Source organism: Clinocottus analis, unplaced genomic scaffold, assembly GCF_023055335.1.
Source record: "Clinocottus analis isolate CAN_PGR_092001 unplaced genomic scaffold, fCliAna1.0.p SCAF_1, whole genome shotgun sequence".
Lineage (NCBI taxonomy): Eukaryota > Metazoa > Chordata > Actinopteri > Perciformes > Cottidae > Clinocottus > Clinocottus analis.
Window position 1 is genome coordinate 11,466,187 of NW_027175820.1, and position 26,298 is coordinate 11,492,484.

Here is a 26,298-nt window from a genome sequence, read left to right on the forward strand (position 1 = left end):
TGCACTGAATAGCAACACATCACTGACAAATACAATTTAAAGAACTCTAGTATGATTTAATGTTTGTCAGTCAATGCCATGGAAACTTAAGGGCATGTAGGGTACATGAACGGACTGGACTTATCCGCAAGGCTATACGCAGAACAAGAGCAAGTACCTCAGCAACAACTGCATTGTGGGAAAGGGAAGGTGTGGTACAGCTCTCACCATGGTGTCCACCATCCAAGGAAGGGATTCCCTCATGTGTGTTCGACTGTGGGTCAGTTACCAACTCAGGTTAAGGGGGCCAGCAACCCGGACCACCTGGATGACCTTCATGAGTGGACACTCTGCAGAAGTGACCGGCCTGCCCTGACGCCTGACGAGCCCCCTGGAGGTTGGGAACAGTGGCTGTAGCAGCTGGAACCTGAAAAATGGGTGAGCTGGTGAGGTATGGAGCCGAAGAAAGACGTTTTCAAATCTTGCACAAGGTGACTTTAAATGTGAGGATCCACAGACAGTTAGATTTATAGTCACTATACCAATTAGGCTACACAAATAGGTGACATACTCTCTGCACAAGCCCCCGTGGCATTATTCACTGAAATGAATTGTACCACTTTTGCACAGCTGGTTTTGCACAGATCCTTTATGCAGAGTCATACACCAGCTGAAGTTACAGTTTTATTTTGGATTCAGAAATGTACAACTACAGTATTGGATCATTTCCGACATATATCTTCAAATATGTTAATTTGTTCACTAATGTACCAACAGGATGCACACTTTCAAATCAACCTTGTTACAATATCATATTGAAGGCTCAATATCAGTATTAAATTGTAATATCTCTTGAGCTATTTCTTGCTCATTAACATTTTGATTACTAAATTCCACTTCCACAAAAGGATAGTTTTTTCTAACAGAAGAAGAAATTATCAGTGTGTGTGTGTGTGTGTGTGTGTGTGTGTGTGTGTGTGTGTGTGTGTGTGTGTGTGTGTGTGTGTGTGTGTGTGTGACTGCTAGTTCATTTGCAGCTCTCTCCCCAGAGAGTACGACTTCGTGTCACTACATCTATCAGACCCTCCCCTCTTCCTCCATCAGTACACTTCACTGCTGCCCTCATGCTTATTTGCACTGGTTAGCATTCATCTGACCTATGCTATTGTGCCTATTCATGTGTGTGTGTGTGTGTGTGTGTGTGTGTGTGTGTGTGTGTGTGTGTGTGTGTGTGTGTGTGTGTGTGTGTGTGTGTGTGTGTGTGTGTGTGTGAGAGAGAGAGAGAGAGAGAGAGAGAGAGATGTTGCATTAGTCTTACTTCCTGCTCAATGCATGCAGATAAGATACTATCAAAACAGTTTCCAATTTTTGGAAAAAATACAAAACACACATGAGCCATTGAAATGAGTTGTGTCTGAAGCTTCTGAAACAGTGAGTGCTGAACTGAGTGAATCACATCTTGTCTTTGTTATAGAGGCAAAGTGCCTTCGAGCAAGTATATAGCGGACATACTGATGATGTTTTAAAGAACCCGTTAAACCAATTTCATCATGACTAAGTTGCACCTACAGAAGTAGTAAATAGTCACTCAGCATCTGGAGAGCATCCTGGACTGTAAAAGGAAGCCAGACAACACAGTCGGATACACAGTTTATGCATATTATTTTGCAAGGCTATAAATAATGTGATACCAATATTTTGAATAACATAATCATTTGTTGTAGCCAACGCCTAGCTTGTTTCCCTGTGATTTTTATGTCCAAATTATATTTAAAACAGCACTCATCGGCTCCAAAATGTTAAGGGCTCTTCTGCCCATGCTACACTCCTCCTATACGTTAGTTAATGTTGGGCTTGTAGTTTTTCCAAAATTCTGCTGACAAACAAACAAATCAACAAACCAAACCAAAACTGTTATCGCCTTGACTGTGAGGACTCCTGTTTGACTAATGGTTACAAAATGATTTTGTGAAATATGCTTATTTAAGATTCGTTATACCTTGAGACCGATCCAGCTGTTTCCCCCTGTCTCCATTCATTTAACCGTAGCTGATCAGCTGCTGGCTGTAGCTTCAAATTAAACGCACAGACATGAAAGGTGGCATCAATCTCCTTATCCTTTCAAGAGGGAAGTGAATGAATCTACGTTTCAAAATGTCAAACATCTTTGGGTTGTGTGTTTTGAAGCCCTTCATGTGGCTCAACAATACATTTGTATTTTCAATAAAAAACAATCGTATAACTCTGCTTGTTAAAAACATGCTGACATGAATTCTATGTATTTTAACAGGAGGTCTGTCTGTCAGTGAGAAAATGATTAAATTAAAACAATGTCTCAGCTACACGACGTGCATCAGCACACACATGACAGATGGCATCTCAGGTTGCCAAGACAACTGAACCCTAATCCGCCTCCCTCTTATCCCTTCTGCATTGGTGGTGGTGGTGGTGGTGGTGGTGGTGGGGGTCGATAATTCAGCACAGGGCACCATGTGCTGTGTACCACTCAAATTGGTCCCCTGGGTCAAGAGGACCTGAGGCCCATCAGATGGGGACACACTTATTAGAGACGCACAAGTGTTTTATCATTCTGCCAGAATAAAGCAGATCTCATTGAAAATTGGAATGAGATGCCTTCATATAATTGATTTTTTTTCCTTGCGGTGTTGTTTGCCAGATATGTGCATGCATCCATTCGTATGTTCAGGTTTCATACACTTTGCTGTTGCTTAATAAGGTTAAGTTGACTTTCAGCTCAAATGTGAACATTTTTTGAAATGTTTCCATCTGATAAGAGTTATATTCCATGTCCAGAGTTATTTAAGCACAGGCTTAAAGATGTCAAGTTCATAAGAGCCTCCCTTTTTTTTCTTCTTTTTTTTACGAATGAAGGCTATGACGTTTAGAAGATGTGGGCTTTTACTTTGCAAAGTGTGAAACAAAAAAGAGGCTGTTGGTTCCATTATGAATAATGTAAGATCAAGTGATTTTTGGGCTTGACTTTTTCAACGGCCTGATAAGGCTATTGAGAAATGTTTTTTAAATGCATTCAAATATGCAAAGTGAGTTGCTTAAAATGCCTTATCAAATATTCTCCTTTCGTCATATTGTGAGTATATGCTCCACTCTGCCTCTTTTCATCTCAAAGGACTTCATGATTTATCTAATGTCATCACATCTTCTTAATTACCACTGATTATCCCGACAGAGCATCAGAATCCATTCTCTCTGTCAGCCTGTCAGTGGGTGTGTGGCTGTGAGGCATTCATATAAATGACTAATAAATAATGTGTCAGCCAGTCGTGCACATGACAAATGCATACTGGTTACCTCGACTGAGGCTGGCAGGCCAGGGGGTCAGTAGCTGCAGGGCAGACCTTTACTTTAATTAAACTACCCGTCACTGAGCGTCTGGATGTGGAGCCCGTCTGGAATCAAGGCTGCACTTTACCTTCAATTCTACAGCAGCAATGTGGGAATGAATACACCAAAGAACTGATTTATTCATGTAAATGTGATTCATTTTTGGCAGTTGTTTACACTACATAAAACACAACAACAAGCAATACATTTTCTTAAAAAGCAGAATGGTTTCTAGGGAGTGTTAGGAGGCGGCCACCAGAGGGCAGCATGGCAACTCAATCAAAAGCCCTCGATGCTCAACTCATAAAGGAAAAAGGGGAGCCATCTTTACTTTTAATGGAGTGGGATACATCCATTGTGTAGTGTTTTCATGAATATTCTTTTAAGTTTTCACAAAGGAACAAGATGAAGAAAGAAAAATCATTTAAAGCTTGTCCATGTCCTTCACTTCATCCTAAGACTGCAAACAGCAAATGGACATAACCTAAGAGAGACTACCTGCATTTAAAAGTCCATTTCAGTACCTATGCCAATGGAGCTCCATGGTTACTTGACAAAAGCGTAATGCACTTTAAAATCTTCATGGAGCCGGCTCGGCTCCACGGCTGCTGCCCGGCTGTCGTCCGTCTCTCTGTCACTGCGATTCCAATCACTGGGATTTTAACAAGATTACCGGGAGCGAGTGGAAGCAATGGAGAACCAGTGTAATGTAATTATCAGGTGATGTAGTGCCTGAAACTGCTGTATTATCACCAGCTAGTCGCTTAACCCCTGTCAGCACGTGAAGGATCACACCCTCACACTCCCCGTGTGGCTATGAACAAAGGTTATTTTTCTTTGCGGGTTAATTTTTTCATTCATTTGCAACACAAACAGCTGAAGGATGGTAGCTGAAAGTCTTTTTTTCGATATCTTTGTGTGGAAAAAAAGAATGCTAAAACAAGAAACGCATCGGTATGCAGACTCACTCTTTCAGCATCAAACTCATCGAACAAGACTGTGTGGGGTTGCTTCTGTCTAACACCCGCGAGTGTGACGCGCCTCACCTCGTGCTCCCCACATTTCTCTCTTATGCCATTTCCTTTTTACACAAGTATCCTAGTCTCCATAGCAACTCATCACAGTTTTAGAAACATGGACAAAAAGACACAGTGGGAGAAAAAAGGAAAAGAAATAGGCAAGGACATACACAAATACATGTTGACGCACATGCACACAACTGCGGCACACACATATTGCAACCACACCTTTCAGCACAGAGAAAGGATTGAAGACACAGGAATAATGTTTTATTGAACGTTATGATTTTATTCATTTTACTTGCTTACCATTTGCGAGTCTGAAAAACATTGATACAGTACAAGATGTATTGTCTTTTTTCTTCCGTGCATTCATACTTGAAACGGCTAATGTAGCCTCAAGCTGCTGGCCTCAAGCACAGTCCAGCAGGACAGACGTCTGATAAACTCTCTCTTTTCTAACGACGACGAACTTCATTTTACAACTTGTAGTTTTCAAATCTAAATGATGCTGACTCAAGTGACATCACTTTATCAGAATTCGTCTGGTGCTGCAAACGACTTTGTACAACTCCCGATCACTGTGATTACAGACTGTGATGTGTGAAGTCTGTTGCCTGTAAAAGGAGAAACCAAATGCAGAATCACTTCATTCTAAGTAAAAGCCATAGGGTTACTTCAGTAAAAGTCTAGAGCTACTGGCAACAACACAATAAGTGTGTATTTAAAGGATCAAAAGTCAAAGTACTAATTATGCGAAATGCGTCTTGTCAGTATTATGATTGGATCATCATTAACCACCTTGTGAGTCTGTGTGTGCTTGTCATCATGGCCACATGTGGTTCTGGAGAGAAGAAGAAGAGAAGAAGACAATTAAAGTTGATTGAAGCTGTACACAGTGCTTCAGTAAATCTGGTTACTTGAGTTGTTACTAAGAGTAGTTGTGCTTGACTGACTTGTGAAGCCCCTGAAACAAATATGTTTGTTTGTGTGTTTGTGTGTGTGTGTGGGGGGGGGGGGGGGGGGGGGTGTTTGTGTGTGTGTTTGCTTAAAACTCTTCATTCGAGCAGAAGGGAGAAAGACTGACAGATGGACAGACAGAGTGAGGGAATGAAGAAAAACCATGGCCCTCTGCGGAGCAGTTGATTGACAGATTTACCGTGTGTGTACATGTTTATTGTGTAGCAGCGGTCAGGGCGGTGTGAAGGGAACATCATTAGAATCCGCTTGTTTGTTAAGTCAAGAGGGCAGGTGGAGAGAAGAGTTTGAATATAAGCTACGTTTGAAACGTCCATCACGACAACTCACTGAGCGGGTTTGAGTGGATATACAGTCTTTTAGAGGTTACAGTGTTGTAAAGCATCTGTGCACTTGTGTGTGAAGAAGAGAAAAAAAAAACTTTACAGAGATGGACAGCAGCAGATCGGTGTGTGACTCATCCAATATACCATTCAGTTGTAGCTTCTCTGCAGTGTCTGAGTCACCATGCAGCAGTGACAGAGGGAGGAAGAGGGAGGGAGAGAGCTAAAGGAAAAGAGCAGATAACAAAGGAAGTTGATATGAAAGATCATGGCATTATATTATCCTTTTCATCTGACTCTAGCCTTCACTTAGCTTACTTCAGTTTGTCGGAGGTGTTATATTCGTACGAGGGATATTGTCTCAATCTAGAGCTCACAGAAGGTGCAGTTTGGTGATTGTTTTAAAATCCAACAGAATTATCTGGCTGAATACTGCCAATTCTCTAACAGTCGATACTATCTGACTTTGAGAAGCGTGACCATTTAGCATTTCTTTGAAATATTTATCGAAGTGGGAAAATATTTCTGATTGTGTTGGATTGGAGAGGGTGAGACAACTCGGGTGTAGAACACAGTTAAGTGCAATGCCAAGAATGCAAAGGAAAACAAATGAAATTGTATTTATTGTTTAATTTTGCAGTACTTCTCCACACTCAATAATAAACGCAGTCCAAGATAATAATAACATGTAGATGTCTTGGTAATTGTGACACTTATGACATAAAACGAATGGGAGTTGTAGCGTTTGCGCTCTTTTTTCACGTTGAGCTTTCAAGCTGGACTTTCTTTCCTTTTTGCAAAGTAAATGTCAGAGACTGTCTCCTGTGGGTTTTATGCTATTTGTTCATTGTCTGTCCACTCTCTCTCACACACACTCATCCCATGGTGTCTGCTCTCTCAGCTCTTAAAGGCACCGCATGCACATCAATATTGTATCACTGCAATGACACAAACCAAAATCCATTAGCTCAAACATTAAGTTATCGTTAAAAATGGCTGCAGGAAGACATAAACAAAGGGTTAAATGACCGACCGCTTGGATTCAGCTTCTTCTTTTTTTCAATTGAGGACCTTTAGTGTGTGGTTGCTGCAGTGGATGGGGAGTAATTGCTTGCAACTGCAAAGCAATTTCCAACCATAATGGGTAAATTGCAAGGTGTAAAAAGGGCTTGTTGTCGTGCCATTCACACTGGCAATTACGACAAAAGGTTTAACATGAGATGATAAAAGGATTGTTTTTAAGCCTGTTTAACACATGTTTTTTTTTGTTTGTTGTCAGGGTTGCTTTTATCTGACCCAAGTGAAAGTTGCAGTAGATTGATTCATCTTGTTCAGCTCTGGCAGTGAGGAGTGTGTTGAGCCGCTGCTCTAAGCGCAGAACAAAGGGGCAGACGGTGATAGCATCGTCCTCGTGTTATCCTTCTGCTTTGAGACCTCTATCTGATCTGTCACATCACTGTACCTAATGAAATCAGACGGACACGTAGTGTCCATCAAATCAATGAAGCATCAAAGGTGTGTTTGTGAGCGTACACATTTTAGGCTACCCCTCTATAGTCACAGTCTGAGGAGATTGTTTCGATTTTCCTTATTTCATGATTATAAAGCAACACAAAAGCAATAACAAAAGGTGAATGTAAGGGTAACTGTTTTTTTTTATTTTAAATGCTCGTATAACAGAACATTGCTTGCACCGAGTTGGACTTATTGCTATTACATTTTTCTTCCATTTCCATTAGACATAAAAGCCCTCCCCCATCTCTCACTTTTTAATGAGATTTGGAGTGTGTGTGTCACCCCACTGTGAAGCCATCGGTGACAGGGAAGAGGACAAAAGGAGGCCTGATGCTAGGGTTTAGAGAAATATCCCCCTCCTAACTGAATACACACACACACACACACACACACACACACACACACACACACACACACACGCACGCACACACACACACACACATACACACGTATACACACCGCTAGCTCCCATCTGGCGATGGGCATAAAGAGACGAGCCTGAATAAGGAGTTATTGGCAAACCCACATGCATGTTCATGCACACAGACACACACACACACACACACACACACACACACACACACACACACACACACACACACACACAGATACACACCCTTCAATCCAGGTGCCTTAGCTGCATATGTCTCCCTCCACTTCTTCCTCTTAATGTTTTTATCATTGACTTACGAAACTCCTTATGGATTTTGTCTTCATCCAAATATATATTTATCAAAGTGCAACAGGGAGACAGTTTTGCTTCAAAGGAGAAAATAAAGTAAAAGTAATTACACCCCCCCACACACACACCTCCTCCCCCCCCAAAAAAATGAAATTAAAGAAACCATTTGAAACCACGAAATACATAAAAAAAATTAATTCCAGCTATTTTCTTTGAGTGAGTGAGTCTAATAAAAAAACTGCCTCGTTATTTCTTCCCTGCACCCCTTCCAAGATATCAAATGGATGTTTTACTCAAAAATGCAGAAAAGTGTGATCAAATCCTTGAAGTATTTTAAGACGCAATGTGCTGGGAATTCCTCCTCTTGAAGGAAAAGTGTCATTTTGATTTCTTTCTCTGTCTATTTTCTCTTGGGATCACTTCATTTCTAAACTGGTCCAGCATGTAGGTAGAAAAAGACAAAGAAGTAAGAACACTTATTATTGTGTCTGCATGTGAATTGTACAAACGTCTATCTGCAGACCTCTCAGCTCAAGTTACAACATCTTGCATTATACAGAGATGTCTACTAAGTTTATTTATTTTCTCGCGTCAGTGTGTGTGTTCTTGAAGAATGCCTGATGAAGGAGAGTTTCTGACTTTGTAATATTGGAGTGCCTCGCCCCAGAGGCTCCCCCTCGACGAGCCTATGACGCACTTCCTGACAAGGTGGTAGGAAGATGCGTATGAGGAGCAGAGAAGGAGTTGGAGGAGGTGGGGGGAGGGGTGGGGGCTGGAAGGGGGGGGGCAGCTAAATATATACCCGTTGTGGTGATGGTGCTGAAGGCTTCCATGTGCAACCAATCATGCACCCTGACTCTCGCAGGAGGAGGATCCTGCTGCTGTATCCCGACCCAACCGGCGCCAATCCAGAGCCTGTTGTGGGGGTGACGTTACCCAGCATTCTTGTAGAAGTGCGACGTATAGATCAGGATCATTTAAGGTCTTGAATACCATGATACCATGCTGTATTCTGCATATCTATGGCTCAGTGGACACTCCCACGGTTGTGATACGCAGTGATCCTTCATGAGAGCACCACGGACAGCTCACGTGTGGATGTATGTGACTGCAGAAAACAGGAGAGGCTGCATGAAGTTACACTTTGTCTCCCCAAAACAAACACTTTTTTTTCTGTTTGGAGCTATTTTAATGAAGCAACTCCTAAAATCGCTAATGAGTGACTCAGAAAATGTTCAATAATTCATGAGGTTTGGAAAAAGACAGAGTAACGCTGCAGCCAGCAGTAAATGCTTTGTTCATGATACTATGAGGAAAATAATTCCTATCATGAATTCAGTCATAACTGATGTTATGTCTCCTGCTTGATCTTAAGTCGCTATCCTATCTATAAGGACATGCACTTTCTCATCATCCTGTGACTCGCTCAGAGGTGCTGGAGGCACAATGTGCAAATCAGGACCTTATTTATGAGCAGCATAGGCTCTCAGGGGCCCGAGCACAACATGAGCACAGCCCCCAAGTCATTAAAGAGTGATTTTGGCATCCACTTCCACTCCTCTCAACCACCCGCCCCCCTGCTCCCCTGGGATTGTAGCAGCACCTGCCCCCCTCCCACATTTGAACAGCCATTTGAGATGCTGAACATATGCGCACGCATTCTCTCAATTTGGCATCCATGCTGTCAGACGCACCCGCCCACATGCTATATTTATATACATGATGCAAATGAAAAGTTTAAACCCAACAGAACATTAAAGAGTTGCTAGATGACGTGTTTCTGCACGTAGACTTGCATCAATTACGTGGACCCAGAGGCTGATTTACCTTTTCTGTGGGGAGAGGAAGTGGCAGGTTTTGCAAAATAGACAGATTGATTGTCACAGAGGGTTATGGGTCACCTCCCTCACTTGCACCGGGACGGGGTGACAGTTCTGGCTGGTTGACTCTGAGAAAACAGCATTTAGGGGTGACTGGTGACGCGTTTATTGAGCCTGTCAAATTAACGAAAGCAATGGGCTGAGCCGGGACACGATTTACAATAACACACACACACACACACACACACACACACACACACACACACACACACACACACACACACACACACACACAAGCACATGGACAGAGAGCTTGCTTTTAATATCTCCTGCTCCAGAAGTTGTGCATCAATCACACACAGATCTCTGTGTCACCTTGGGCTTTTCAGAGCTCCTGCAGAGTTGTTTGACGTCAGTGATGTTAGGAGAGAGAATGTGTTCTGAATTTAATTTCACAAATACGGCTCTTCACAGTGCAAGAAGCCATACAAAACGACTTGAAAAGACAGGCATGGAGGTTAAACTTCATAGGAAGGAGACGATGAGGTTTACAGACACTCTATATAAACTTTAAAGGGGATAGTTTAGCAGAGTTGTACTATGTCTTGTGTGACATCTAAAATAAGTATTATGATTCATCAACATTTGATTTATTGGTCTTTAAAAAGTTTCATATTTATGTTGTACAAAAAATATATATTTCTCCACTGAATTGTATTGGACTTCAGTGGAGAACTTATTAACCTCAAAGTAACAAAACATTGTGCATATCTCTACTACACCTACTTGTTGTACAGTATCTCATCTTGTGGTCATCTGTGAGAACTGTGTGCTGAAGCTTTGCTGGTGGAGGTGGGGATCAGCTCCTAAATCAAAATAACACCTCCAAATAGCTCGATAAGTGCTCCTCCTCCCTGTAGTCTCCATTAAGAGGTTAGAACAGTCAATAGGTGCAGCAGAACACTGGAGACCGGTTCTATTGATTTCACCGATGGGGAAGGAGGGCAGCCATTAACTGAGCACTTCCTGTGGCCTCGCTGGAGCAGCTACACTACTGAAAACAAGATTATCACCCACTGAAGTTTTTAATTAGGGTCCTTCCTTCGACATCAGTATATTAATGTTACTGTGGTTGTAAGAACAATGTGTATGATCTGTTGGGAATTTCTGTCTTATCACAGTATAGCATTGTCACAATGTCAGCCTCAGTTGTGTTATTTCTTCCCCATTCTGCATCTCTAGCCCTCATTTCAGCCACATTTCCACATCCTCAGGTCTGTTCATTGCCTTTTAAACTGCTTGTAATCTGCTACATTTGGCGTATTTGGTGTGAATAGTTCTTAAGCTTCATGGTTAACTCCTTTTGGCTTTTCATCAACAATCAACCTGCTCATTACAGCTGCACCAAGTGACTAGTCAGAGGTGTCCTCAGACCTGCTTTGCTGAAAAGTTCACAGAGCACTTTCCCAACGTTAAATCCCTTATAAGTACAATAAACAGATTACATGCCCTGTGGCTCGGAACACTGTTTGATTGGTGGGGCTGTGTAGATGTTGAGATATCCTCATGAAAGACAATGAACCTCTTCCTTCTCCTCCTGGGGAAGGCACTGAACCAACGGAAATGACTGCATTAGTTTGACTGTAGACTAATTCATGTTTGGCCAGCTATCTCAGTATCTACTGAGATAAAGAGAGACAGCTGTGGCTCAGTGAGTAGAGTGGGTTTTTCTTTTAGCACAATGCTCCTCCGCTCCTGCTCTTTGCATGTCCAATTGTTCTTGAGCGAGAAACTGAACCCTAAACAGCTCCCGTGGTGATTCGGTCCCACTGCTCCCAATTGCATAGGATGGCTTACATGCAAAGGTCAAGTATTATTAGCTTTCATTTGTAGTTGCAGTTGTCTTGTTCAGTTATTGAGTGTTGGTTATTGCAGTTTTAACAACCTGAGTTATAAGCAACATGTGAATACGAAGTGGAAAGTGTCGCAATGGTCGAGAAATTGCTAATGTGCTTTGTTTATGTTTTTCAACACTGGTTTTCTCCTTTGTTGCCAACACAAATACTCAGGACACACACAGGTTTTTTTTAAATCTTTTTTTTTATCAAAAATGATATAGAGTATTTCATTTCGACACCAACAAACCTCTTAATTTACACAGCAACAGAAGGCATAGAATCACACTGTAACTTCAGAGGCACAGAAACAGGAACGTTTTAACTACTTCAGGTTGCACATTTGTCATAAATGTAGAATCGCCTGTTTAGATTTCATCCTTAATGTCGATGAATATTGTGACAACGAAATCGGGGTTGGACAGCTGGAGAGAGGATGTGCACATGGCTAAGTAGGGCGACGAGGGTCCACTGAATGAAGAACATTAATCAAACAAAAAATTGAGGGGAGAGAGAGAGAGAGAGAGAGAGAGAGAGAGAGAGAGAGAGAGAGAGGGAGGGGTGGGGGAACCACAGTACACATCAAAACAAAAACAGAAACATGAAGAAGAAGAGCATCCGCCTCTCAGACGCAGCTCTTTGTATCATTCTCTTCTGGTGAGCAGCCCCGTCACAAACTCTTCCTTGTTGCCAAAGACGTTTGTGTTGGACTCTATTACTATATTTTTCATACATATATTTCTTTTTTTCTGTTTATTTCTATATTTTCTACATTTGTTATCACAAAAAAAGCACGACCGTTAAACAAATGCATAAAAACAGTTACATAATGACTGTTCATGACGTTTTGACCAGAACTGTTACTATGGATTTATTGCTTTGTACACTGAGTAATGTTTTGGTGCCGCCTGCACGCTGTGGGTCCGAATGCTGGAACCTCGCTGCTGATGGTCTGTACTCCCTTAAAAAATATTTGACTTCCTAAAACCCAGCTCTGCTCTTCACCTTTGGTTGATTGTGCAAAGAAATTGAAGCATCAGTAACAGTTTCTGAGACAAATACAAATAAGTTTGAAAGAAAAGGAAACATAAAAAAGGACACACCACAAATTGCACTTTGTTCCATGCATAAATACACATCCATACACATCTATATTGTGAAGTGCCGACTTAAGGTCTCAACAGACAAATGAAACCAAAGTGTCCCCCGTCAGACTTTGTCTGTGTGAGGGCAGAATGAAGACCAAACGGATGCTGGAGTGTGTTCTCTCTCTTCAGGAGCCTAAAACACTTTCCATTACCAGACTCCCATGAAGACACGTCACCATTACATTATTCATCTGACTTCTATTCTGTCATAGAAATCTCCTGTTTTCATGAACATTATGCAAAGTATAGATTAATGTAAACATGTAAATACTTGTTTAGGAATGTTTACTTCTATAATGTCATTAGACATTTCAAACTCTTCTTCTTTTAGTTTCAAAGGCTTCAGCGTGTATCACGTCGTTTTCACTTCAAACCATATGAACTCTCAACTTTCTACTAAAGTTACAACAGTTGTGATTATTTCACGTGATAGATTGATTTTTTTAAACTTTGATTGTTCATACTATGTGTACTTGGTTTTAACGTTACAATATCTCTCATATCCATTTGATCATATTAATATGTTTCACATCATTTTAATTCAGACAATTAAGATTCTTAGGTTTGCTGCTCTAATAAAGTAAGACTCATACTGATTTTGATTAATTTGTACTTTGCTAAACTCTTTGCATTGCACAAACCCTTTATACAGTCACATATGAGTGTAAATCTCTAAATTTAATCTATAAACTCTTATACATCTTTACTCACTAGTTATCTCTGTTATATATGTTTTAGTTTAAACAACTCTTTCAACAATGCATTGGTGCAAGTAGACTTTGGACAGTTATGGTGAGTATAATAATGAGAATGGCTTTACTCCTGCACTACACTGCTGAGATGTGACAGATGAAAATTGCTAAAATCAAAATGCTCGTCTGCAGAGGTTGTCGTGTCACCAAATGGATCACATGTACCAAACATTAGACAGACGTTTTTTTTTTTTTTTAACCACATGAAAGTGTAACCAAACGGTCATCACACGTCATTATGCCACTCAAATCTCTATACAAGCTCACTTACATGTTAAGGACTTTTACACACACATAAGCCGGTGATAAAAAAAAATAAAATCATCATATTGTGCATTAAAAGGACACATTACTCTGAGTGCAGAGAGATACAGTACAATCTATATCAACAGAGGGTTTAGTTTCTGTTCATCACGCTGTGGAGGGACATATCTACACACTGTAATGGCTGGCTTGAGGACGTTTTACTGTCACAGTTAAATTGATAAATGAGGGGTCGGCACGCTGAGGCGCAGCTCCTATGTAACCCTACTGGCTTTAGCGTGGTCAGGAAGCCTCGGCCGATGGGATACAAATGTTGGCATTTACACACAATTGCACGCCGAATGAACATATATATATATATATATATATATATATATATATATATATATATATATATATATATATATATATATATATATATTATCTGTATGCATAATAATACAGTTACAGATTGCCAATTTGATACGTGTTATATCTCTATAATCCAATATCTTTGGATATTGTACACGCTTTAGAAAATTTAGACATTAAGTTGATACTTTTGAATATATTCTTTTCTTTTTGAATGTGTGCAAATGATACAATGACAGATTGTAATTTTTCTTTTTACTATTTTTTAAAATATCTTTTGACTAAACTGATGCACACTCATGAAAGTAAGTCTACTCTTGCGTCAGTGATTGCGTGTTTGGGTTGAGGAGTATCCCTCATCCTGCTTGTATCCGTAGCCTCCTGCCTGTGCTTCTTCCTGGACATACTCCTCTGTCTTCTCCCAGCCTGAAGCCCAGCCTCCGTTAACCTGTGTGGTTGCGCCGTATGACTTAGCCGGACCGCCGAAGGCCCCGTAACTTTGAGTGATGTCGCCCGTCTCTTCTGCCAGCTCGTCCTCATCTATGATGCCACACTTCTCCTCGCTGGTCAGTTCTGGGTCGGCCCACGGCTGTTTTTCTCCCGATGCAAAGATCCCGTAGAAGATCACACCCCCATAATGCACCAAGGAGGCGATCAGGAACACAGACTGCCACTCCTCTCGAGTCTGAAGAGGGACGCAAACCCAAAAGTAAAGTTTTATTAGTTTTTTTTATTAAAATTCCTGGACATTTTTTTTTCATCTTATTTTAAAATAACTAAAGCCAACAATTAAATTAGTTCACTTAAAAGTAGTGTCTATGTGCAAAAGACATTGTTGTCCAATATTAAAACACATTGTTCCTTCATTACCACCAACATAGTGTGCACCACGCTGCTGCTGTAAGTTCTTACTCGCTCTCAAAAGTATGTTAATTTGCAGCTGAAATAGTCCCCAACAAATGCACTTGTAGAAATGTAAAATGTGTGTTTTGTGAATCTGTAATATTTCTATTTAATAAAGTGGTGCAGACATTTAAAAAAAAAGTCTTGGGTTTCAATATTTGACCCCATGTGGACATCATTTAATGTATATATTTTCATATATTTACTTTCCAGGCACCACTAATCAAAGATTAGTAGTCAAATCTGTCACTTTATGTCCTAAAATCATTACGTCTGCATTTGACATACGACAAATACATGTTTTAAACAGTCTCTACAGTATTAATGTCATATGGTTTAATATATTGTTATTCATAATCTGTTCATACGTTTGCCTGCATTTAAGCATCACAGGAAGACAAATACATGATACGCATAAGGGAGACTTTAAGTGTAACTCACTTATTTAGTTCATTATTTAGACCATGAAGGCGTATTGTACACATAAAATGAGTGGATCTTAATTTCGCCATTTTTAGTGCCTGCATGGAGAAGCTCTTACCTTGTTCTTTGTCAAAGTACCAACAATTATCGGGCACACCATCCCAGACAGAGTACCCACACCATTAGAGATTCCCATTAGAATACTGGCATAGCGTGGAGCGATGTCCAGGTGATTGACATTAAAGCCTGATGGTGCAAAACAAACACATTCAATTGAAATAGCGTTGATACATTTTATCTTTGTTTAAATTATGACTCGACCAGACAACCAGATTAAAATGCCAAATTCAGGCAAACCACTGTGACAGTATTAAAACAGGAGCTAGAGATGAAAGGAACCCAAATGGTGACCATCTTATTGCAGAAATAGACAGTAACTCGCCGCACATTCTCCTCCTCCCCCACAGTGACTGGCTGAATGAGTAAGTGTCCTTGCGATCTGCCTCACACTGCCTGCCTGGCAAATCCCCCAAGACAGCTAGCTAGCACTGAATTATTAAACACTCCAGGAGAAAGCTCAAGAACAACAGGCGAGAAACTGATTTTGCACACAGTCACAGACCGGCGCATCAATATGAAATGATCTGTTGAATGAATGAAACTTTTTGTCCGTCAGTTACAATGTGTGACAAATAATATCTTTAATCTGATGTCTGTTACGCAGTTTATATTGGTGAAACCCAGTGCTGGTGGTGTTTTGTTTCAAATGGGAATCATATTGTCAAGTAACAGTAAACACACAACTGCTTAGGATGGCAACAAAATAGTTTCGTATTTGAAATACATTTCAACAATGTTTGTTATATTATATCATCCATAGACTCATACTTGAGCTGCATGTCAAAGATCCTGTGAAGGACCAAATATCTTATCATCAAAGTAATCTGAGGTATACCATTCCCCACTTCCACATGCTCTCAGTCGGCTCCAACAATGTCTGCAAAATTATTTGAAAAAGAAATCTCACAATTTCAGGTGAACTGACACAAATGTTCAGTTTTGACTGAAAGTACAGTTTGCTAATTAAAGGTTATGGGTGTTACGACAATAGATAGACATTTTGAAAAAATAGGCTTTTTCTCTTTCTTGCTTATAGTTTGATGAAAAGATTAACAGAATAACAATATTCTATATTCAACGCTCAGCAAGAAAAAATATAATTGGACCTAAATGGCATTCTGATTGAGCAGAAAGTGTGTTTTACTTGTACTAACCTGATATAGCAAATCCACTGAAGCCCACTGCCAGTACCAGGAAGGAGATGGCCACTCCTTTGCTCTGGGAATATCCCACCACCAGCAGAAATGTGGCCTCCATGCCAAATCCTAACAGAGATAGACAGCAGGTCACAAACACACACATACACACACACATGGAAACACACAAAGCCCTCGGGCTGTTGGACATCGTGGTGCCAATTTAATTAATCATGATACATGGCCTGCACTCAATTACCCAAGTGACAGTTATGAAATCAATGCACAGTCCCAATCAACGAGTCAACTAAGTATCGATCAGAAAAATATAAACTCAACCATCTCTGTGGCAGTGAAGAGCAACACAAAAAGAACAGTATGGATCTAACACCGTGAACAAACACCCAGTATCTGAGCAGAGAGAGGTGTGGAAAATGATATTTCATCCGTGGTTCCGACTTCTCACCTCCACAGTTCATGATTTTCCTGACAGTGGTAGTCGTCATGATGTTCCTGCTGCGTAGGTAGTCGGCCAGCTGCCCGCCGAGGGGCACGATGATGGTCATCACCAGATGGGGCAGTGCGGACAGCATGCCGACCTGCAACCACAAGCAGACAATCAACCAATTCAGGAGGCCTTTTTAAGGAAATACATCATCCTTTAGTTTCATCAGCGGCAGGCACAGTCACCACACATGAGAGACATCGCAAATAATCATGGCTCATGAGCTTTTTTAAAACTTAAAAACTAAAGTTGCAGCAAATAGCATCGTGGGATTGTTGCCACGGACACAACGTTTTTGTTTCATTGTCTGAATTGTGTGGGCACTAAATACATGTCATATGCTTTAAATGAACAAATAAAGTAGGTGAATGTAGTGCACTATATGGTAACCAGCAACGTGAGATTACAGATAACTTAATTAGTTTTCCACAAAATGTTAACTTTTTATTGTTGCTTCATCAACGTCAAATGATTTGTGATCGTAGTTAGTGAGTATCTTTTCATGAACCGAAGCTGCCTTGTAATGTGTCAGTTCATGACAGGCCTCCAGTTGCTGACATTGATTTGGATAATGAATCATTTCAAGAGCAAAGTGTCACATGGACAGCTTCAAAACGCTTGACACTAGTGTTGAGGGATTATTTCCAGTGCGTTTCAATCTGTTATTCATCACTCACTCAATACATGCTTCGAGTTTGTCACCTGTCCACTGACTTGTATTGTAAGCTCACCTTGCTTATCTCAAAGCCAAATACTTCCTCAAAGTATGCAGGCTGGCTGATCAGCAGCAGGTAAAACGTCCAACTCCTGCAGAAGTTGGCCACAATGATTGCATAGACGGGCATAGAGGTGAAGAACTTTTTCCAGGGGGTCTTGAATTTCTGCAATAAATAATCACAAAGGATTGAATTTTACATAAATACTAGTACTGATCATACCTTTGATAGTGTCTTCTCTGGCAAAATACAAAAAGTGGTGCAAACGGCTGATGGAATGGCATTATTGTACTTCTAGCACACTGCACAGCCAAAATGGTGGAGAACAAAGAAGGCTGGGTGGATGAAATGATATTCATTGTCTCGGCTGTTACCTCGGCAGGACCCGATAGCCTGGCGCTCTCTCCAATGCTCTCCTCTATGTAGCAGCGTTCCTCATCAGTGATGGTAGGATGTTCAGCAGGGCTCTCATAAGACACAAGGATCCAGAACACATACCAAAAGATGCCGAAGCATCCTGCACATCACAGATAGAAAACGTGTCCGAACTTTAGATCATTACAGACAAAGTACTGCAGCCAATTTTGACTTTAGCAGTATGTACACACATAGCTGGGGAGTAGTTGGCAGTCTGATCTTTCCAGAAGGCCTGAGAGAATAAAACCCAGGCAGGAGAGCTAACTGCATCCAGTCCAGTGAAAAACATTAAACATGGAAGGGGGATTTATCTATTGACACACCACAACATCGGAGGGAGGAAATCAATACGCATTCGGCCTGGATAAATCCATTTGACTTTCACCGAGTGTCGAGGCTCAAGGTTTCAACCAGCTTGAAAACACTTCCACATACACACATATTCATATTTACTTCATTATATTAATGAATTAATTTGACTTCATCTCATATGTACTAATGACACACACACACGCACACACACGCACACACACACACACACACACACACGCACACATCACATGCATCATCGATCCATCTTACCATAGACGTAGAACACAGAGGACCAGCCTGAATACTGAACCAGGATCCCAGCCAGAGGCATCGCCACCACAGCACCAGCATAAGAGCCTGGGCGACAGCGAGACAAGGGTGTCAAGTCAGACTTCTTAACCACTTTACGGCCATGTGCAGCACACCCGTCCATCAACCCAATGTATGAATGCCAATAGGAGTAATTGAGAAATTAGTATTTACCACAGAATGAGAGGGTTGCCAGACGACTCCTCTCCAGCGGAGGAGCCCACTTACTCCATATGCCATGACATGCCGGGTAGGTCACTCCCTAAACACACACAGGACGACAGAGACAGTCTGTGTTCAAGGTAAAACACTGGAACTCGATATTCTTCAGATTATCATTTCAGCACTCCTCTGATACTCACAGTTTGTTTCGGAAATTCAACGAGAGTGCTCCATATCAGCCATTTTTTGGCATTTGGTTGTAATAGATATACTGGTTTGTACAATAAACTAATTACAGGAATAAATTAGCATCCATTTTTGATGGATCCCAACTGGTATTGCTCCAGTAAATAATGGTCTCAAAATCTTGATATGAATAGAAACATAACCATTATACCCATCCTTTTAAAACACGATAAAAAACATTGTTATGCTTCACATAAATTGTATTTCTGGATTATTTGAGTTTAGAAATTATAAACAATCTAAGAGGAAATATCCTTATACATTAGAACATGAATCAACAGATTCTGATATAATAAAAGAAATTAACATTTTCACCCTTGTAATTAACATGAACAAATTGCTACCTGATGAGCTGTGGAGCGAAGCAGCCTCGCAGCTATTAAATGTCCATCAGGCACTAATCTGAACTAACTGTGCTGATGTAAAATACAAAAAAAAAATCTTTGAAGACCAATGTAGCGTGTTGTAATATTACTATTGTTTTACTATTTATTATCCACAACACTTGTCAAATCTATAAATTAGCCTTTAATGAGTGTAACATGCTGTATGATGCGAGGCCACTGGTGAAAGAATAATCCACCATCATGCCTAAGCATTCATCCAGACATTCTACTCTACTAAAAAATAATCCCATTTCTACAAACAACTGCATTTGTTGAAATCATTACGTCTGTCCTATTTGTGTACGTAAGATCAGCTGTCTGTGTTTTTGCACCATAATCAATATACACAACATCAACTATTGCAGGCAGATATCTGGGTGTCATATTTTACAATACGAAGCCAGAGGACCAATGGTCTTTTGCCGATCAGCATATTTATTTGCATCTACTAGCACTTTGCTGTTGTGTTTCCACAATACAAAGTGTGACAGCAAAAAATGGAAGCTGGACTTGCACAAACACTCGGCTGTATGAACTGGATCAATACAGATCTCACATTTCCTCTGGTTGAAAATCCAGTGCATGATACAGTCTTTCCCTTGCTTTCTCCTGGAGTAACATTCGCAAGAAGCCCCTTTGTGTAATGTATTATTGCAAATCCTCAGCTATGTATAGTCACAGTAACAGAAACTCAATCCCACTTGGGTTACCGCTATGTTCTGTTAATAGTGGAATGTTTTCAGTGTATTTGTGAATCCATCCACGATTTTGAAACATGTATTCATAAGATAAAGTAAAATTGCTGTCAAATGCAGACGTAATGATTTTAGAACATGAAGAAATAAATGAAGTTATACTTAAATTGTTGTAATACACCTTTAGATGTAAGCTCTTACCTCCACCAGTCCTTGTAATATCCTGACAAAGATGACACACCCATAGTGGACTCTTGCAGCCGAGGGAAGTAACATGTTGAGGCACGACGTTAGCACAATGGCTGCACCAAATACCCTAAAAATTATAAGATACATTTTAAATGTAGCATTTCATAGACATCATAAAAATTTCAACTAAACTGAATGAATGGCATTAATATATGTAAACTATGTGCTACGGTGACAATGAGCAGAACAATATTGCATGATGAAATATGCCTTTATCTTTTAAGGAACATATTAACATTACCATACCATTGTTTACAATAAATAGCCATGGAAAATTAACAATGTATATATATATTCTACATGAAAGGACATAAAAAGTCTACATAAATAAAAAAGACAAAGATAAGTATCTTTGTCTTTATGTCATTGGGGAGACTATAACAATATCTGTAGCGTAAAGCCTCATCATTCATCACGAATCGATGTTCGTTGTGTCCTCGGTTGTGATTGGCACGTGCTCCTCTGACATCCGAAAAAATAAATAGTTCAAACAGCAACGTTTTTCATAAAGCATGCAATTTAATTTTAATTGAACATTACCATTGATGCAAACAAACTATGTATTGCTCACTGGACATTTGCGTATAATGACTCTTTTAATTATCTGACAAGATGAGCATGTCTGTGGTTGTTCCAACAAAACAGGGCGGGCCATAACACAGAGCTATTTCTCATTTCTGTCACGTTTTCCCGCCCCTCTCATCTGCACGCGGGGGGTACGCCCTAATCCGGTGGAGACTACTGTTGGGCACGAGACCAATTGATTCGATTAGATCCTCGTGTCAATCAACAGGACGAGGAGCGGACAGCCGGTGTGCAGAAAAATACAAATGTAAAACAAAAACGAGCGACAGGGCACAATAATAACATCAAGCCAGGTAGATGTGTTAGATGTGGTACCTTCTTTAGAATTAGTGCCTGTCAATATTAGGCTATTGTTCGCTTTTAAATGACAGACTACACGTTCATAATTACAGTGCGGTCGGGATTTAAACATCAAAGCAGAACCAGGTGTTACCAATTGACAAGATTGACTGTCTAGTTTAAAACGTGCATCTCCGTATTAATGCTACGGTCTATATGTTGTTTTTAATCATTATGAAGACTCATCGGCAATGCCCATGTGAATTAAAGCCTTTGGCGACAAGACCGGGTCTGGTCTCCACGCCCTGAGAGAGCGACAGATTAGACCCGGCTCCCCCCAGGGATCTCATTAACAGGTGGCAGAAAGCCCTGACACCGGGGCTGCAGGCCTGCCAGCCCGGTGCCTCCCTGCAGCTCTGCATCACTTCAGAGCAGCTGACTGTCTGTCTGCTGCCTTTATGTGGCGAGACTCAGTCTGTAGCTGTGAATTCTTTATTCATTTCATAATTCAGACGAGACGCCATTTTTTTCACGTCTGGCCTAGGCTCTTTTTCATTTATTTTTTTAGCTGAATTTATTCCAGTCCCTCTGTGTTCATTTCGTTTCCGCCATATTTTATTGATAGCAGACGATACATAATGAGAGTAAGATAACACCAACGGTTCAGCCATTTTGATTAATTGGCAAAAAATGGTAATTCAAAAAAATATAGAATCGGAAATATGACTGTCACGGTGTTGTATGTATGGTATTTCCCCAGGAGAGGACTGTCCTACTTGTTTGCTGCCAGCCTGGAGCATATGAATCCTCCCGGGATTTGCGTCACAATGTAGCCCCAGAAAAATGATCCGTGAATCAGTCCCACCGTCTCTGGATCCCAGTTGAACTTGGCTTTCTGGGAGATAATATGAAAACACAAAACCAGTGAAAAAACGCGACAATGAAGTTGCATTTTGTTGAATGACTTCTGTTAAACATATTTAAGCTATGAATCAAGAAAGAAACGAAACGTTTATTCTTTAAATGGATTGTTCTCAATCCAGGCCTGTCTATGAAAGGCCTGCAACGGGTTATTTCGATCCAATTAAATTGACGTGCATCAAAACCACGCACGCATCCTGCACTGTGAAATAAACACTATTGAGAATATATGTGAACGTATACCTGTGTGTCAGCTGTAGGGAAAGGCTTCGATGTTTCGGTTCATATTTGGCCTAAATAATATTTGGCCTAAATAATATTTAACTGTATACATACATATATCTATAGATTGTTATGAATTCAGTTATTGAGATTTATTTTTTATATATGTATAGCTTATGTGTGTCTTTTAACTCATTTAACTTTTATGCAAATACATGCTGTCGAGAGTTCAGAATACCATCAACTGATAGGTTTCATGATTTGGACTTTCCATACACATTTGATACTTAAAATTGCATCATAGCCTATTTCCCCAAATGTACTGTATCAATATAGAACGCCAATTATAAAAGCCAGCTGACATTATTATACATACATCTTTATGGAGAATTGACGAATTAGGCTTGGATTCAAATATCTTAAAAAGGGTTTCCATACCCACAAATATCCACTTCAATTACAAGCTCATAATCCATGATTATCGGGGGTTATTAAAGTGATATTCTGACGGAATATTCCCGTAGGCCTCACATATTTTCTATATAATGTCTGTAGGAATTAATGCCCCCTTTTCTGCCCTTTAGTTTCTTATTAAATAAGAAGCAGGTGTATTGTGTCTTGAGGCGCGCGGTCTACGTTGCTTGTACGTCATGAGTGCGCGCAGCCGTTGCCACACCTCTGTGATGATGATCTTGTCTTTCAGGTGGGTGGTGCTGTTGTTGACCATGCCCACTATGGCCACGCCCAGATTACACCGGATACCGAAGGAGATGCAGAAGCCCAGGCCGCTCATCATGGCGATGATGTAGCGGCGGGGCAGACCGAAGCAGCTGCAGTCGCACAGCGGGGGTTTCTTCACCGCGGCCTCCCGGGGCCTCCCATCCTCCGTCAGCTCGATCACCTCCCCGGTTTTCTGCTTCCTCTCAATCACCCTGCAACAGCCATGCGTGAACAGTTCGTCAGTGTCCCCTGACCGAAATTATACTCCCTACAAAAACATATCCCGTAATGGGAAATATTTCTGGGGAGGCCTTGTTTTCATTTCCACTTGTGAGAATACTCGATTATGGGCTGGGTGGTTGGGTGGTTTGGCTTCATATCTGATACATGTTGTGTCAGTGAAGCAAATTCAGGGGGCAGTTCTTCCAGCCTCAATATAATAAAGCAACTACTTCGGATAGAGAGCCTACACATTGCATTTTATTCTGTCGCACAATAAGGAGCATCAAATCTGTGAGCTTCAAGTCAGAGGACTCAAAAGACACCAACAACGAATTAAAAGCAAGACGCGTCTTCTGTATTTGCACATAGGAAATCAAACCAATAGGAAAACAAAACAGACCTGGCCTGCAGATCTGAGACCATGCAGGCGAACATGTCCCTGACTGTACCGCATTGCAGCAGCCCACTCACTCTCACACTCATTAGCATTCACGGGACCGAGCAGCAGCCTCCAGACACACACGTGTCTGGAGGCATTCCTCAAAGTCCCCATCTCTCCGTGAAAGTCATATCGGCTACACGTTGTTTGTCCACATTAAGGACGCAAAATGATAAGACTAAACATAAACATGAAACAACCTAAAGATTGAAATGCGTGTGTCTGCAAACGGATAAAGTGCAACAGAACAAATAATTGAAACGGAATCGAATAAAATGCAAATCGATGTAGGCTGTGACTTGCAGTGAAATCAAAGGCCTTAGAAAATAGACTGAGCTTTTCTAAACGGCCATTGAAACCATCATTAATTTGCTTGCGATATATTCACATTACAGTATTTCTACTTCAGATTGTAAATAATTAAGATACATGAATAACCTAGCCGGATATGCAAAAATGAGCAATATGTTTTAAAGACATCCAATTAACCCCTTTTTAATAATAATTAGAGACGCAGGCTACAAATTTATCATTCTACGTCACTGGTTTAAAAAAAATAAACGCATTACAAATGATGAATGAATCCCCCAAAATGTGTGCGTCGCCTTCACGTTGTGGATAACCTGCCTGCTAATAAGCTATAAAGGCCCCACGCGTCAGGACGAACTGGCTGCGTGCACGCTCTCATTCAGTGGCATCTAGGTACACCAGAACCCCCTGCCATCAGTGCGCGCGTGCACACACACGCACACACACACACACGCACACACACGCACACACACACACGCACACACGCACACACACACACACACACACACACACACACGCACACACATTTGATTGCATAATTTTCCTCTCACTTCTAGAGGCGTGACTAGAGATCCCTGTAAGTTTTAAACAGTTCTGGGTGACCTGCACACCTACACACCACCCCAACTCGTGTCTGGTTAAAAACACGCAAGCAAATAATCACATTTTAACGCGGGGGAATTGGCGCGCGCCCATCTGGATGAAAAAACAAACAAAGCCTGTCCTTACCTGTACATATGACCTAGGGTCTTCCCCGCAAATTCCTTCACCCCCGCCGTGGCTCTCGTCTTTACTGACTCCATATCCAGTTTCTATGTATCAGCCTATTTCTCACTATTATTATTTTTTTTTTACTGCTTAATCGTCATGTTACAGCGCTGGTTGGCCGACTGCAGCGGCTACAAGGAAAACAACAAACGAAGTTGTGATCAATCTGAGTCCAGGGAGGTGGCTATCCAAAAGACGAGTCTAATTTTCACAATGGAAGCGCCAAAGCGAAAAAAAAAAAAGAGGAAGAATCAAACGACCTGTGCGCCTTCATCCACCACCACACCCCCTCCTGCCTGGTGTACAGTAGCCGCGCCAAGTGCCATCATGACGGAACACGAAAAGGAGTGAAAATGTTAGCCAGCGTCGTTGCTCTGCTACGAAATTGTCCGGAATAAAAAAAAAGAGAGAGAGAGAGAGAATGAACGGGGGAAAAAAAGAGCTCAAAGTTTAGAAAGCAGAAGTGGGTGTTTGGAGTAGCTTCAATAAATCAAAGAGGGAGTGAGGCTGCATCGTGTCTCCTGCGGTGCGCGCAGGTTCATCTGACGTCGTGTTCAGCACCGAGGTCAGCGACAGCAGCTCCGCGTCCAACACCTGGCCAGTTTCTCAGCACACCTTAAGGCCAGGATCCATATGTATCATGCTAATGCTTATTGTATATGTATATTTATGAGTCTGTTTATTTCAAGCATTTCATAAAACAACGGGGGGAAAGAGGAGGAAATGTTTCCATATAGTTCAATCGTTCGCTTCATGTCGCAGGCTACACTATATGACATTGACAGTAATAGGCTACAACTAAATGTTTTGAGAATACATATTTATTTCGCATTGTTATGCTTAAATGTATAAATATGTATTAAAAAAAACAAAAAAACAAGGACACCCCATTTATTAAAGCTGCAGCTCTCCCGAGGGCGGTGCTATGGAAACCAAATGAGTAGGAGTGGATTTCCCCCCCAACAAGCTCCTCTGCTCAACGTAGGAATCCATCAATTATTTATCCCCCCGACAACCACATCTTCCCACCGAAGCATGCACACAATGTTGCATGTTGCAAGCATTTTTAAAAATATATTTACATATACATGTAATGAGAATCCATGGATATGTCATCTGATCTCTCTGCGGATCAAATGACTAATAATGCACACATACTAATAAT

The 26,298-nt window shown here is 40.9% G+C and overlaps 1 protein-coding gene across 1 annotated transcript; it reads right to left on the reverse strand.

Moving 5' to 3' along the window:
- Positions 1-14,327: 14,327 nt before the first annotated feature.
- Positions 14,328-25,684, reverse strand: slc17a6b (solute carrier family 17 member 6b). The gene is made up of 12 exons (XM_068580525.1): positions 25,095-25,684; positions 23,352-23,607; positions 22,309-22,427; positions 20,621-20,735; positions 19,105-19,192; positions 18,892-18,978; positions 18,267-18,409; positions 17,908-18,057; positions 17,138-17,270; positions 16,690-16,800; positions 15,534-15,661; positions 14,328-14,774 (listed from the first exon to the last, which is right to left on the reverse strand). The coding sequence occupies exons 1-12, from the start codon at positions 25,166-25,168 to the stop codon at positions 14,412-14,414; spliced, it is 1,767 nt and encodes a 588-aa protein (XP_068436626.1). The 5' UTR covers positions 25,169-25,684; the 3' UTR covers positions 14,328-14,411.
- Between the last annotated feature and the right edge of the window lie 614 nt (positions 25,685-26,298).

Excerpts from the sequence above, each read along its gene's own strand:
- slc17a6b (XM_068580525.1), bottom strand. The coding sequence starts at position 25,168 with ATGGAGTCAGTAAAGACGAGAGCCACGGCGGGGGTGAAGGAATTTGCG. Across the intron at positions 23,608-25,094 it reads ACCCTAGGTCATATGTACAG|GGTGATTGAGAGGAAGCAGA; the intron begins GTAAGGACAGGC and ends TGGCTGTTGCAG. Across the intron at positions 20,736-22,308 it reads TCCAGGCTGGCAGCAAACAA|GGTATTTGGTGCAGCCATTG; the intron begins GTAGGACAGTCC and ends TATAATTTTTAG.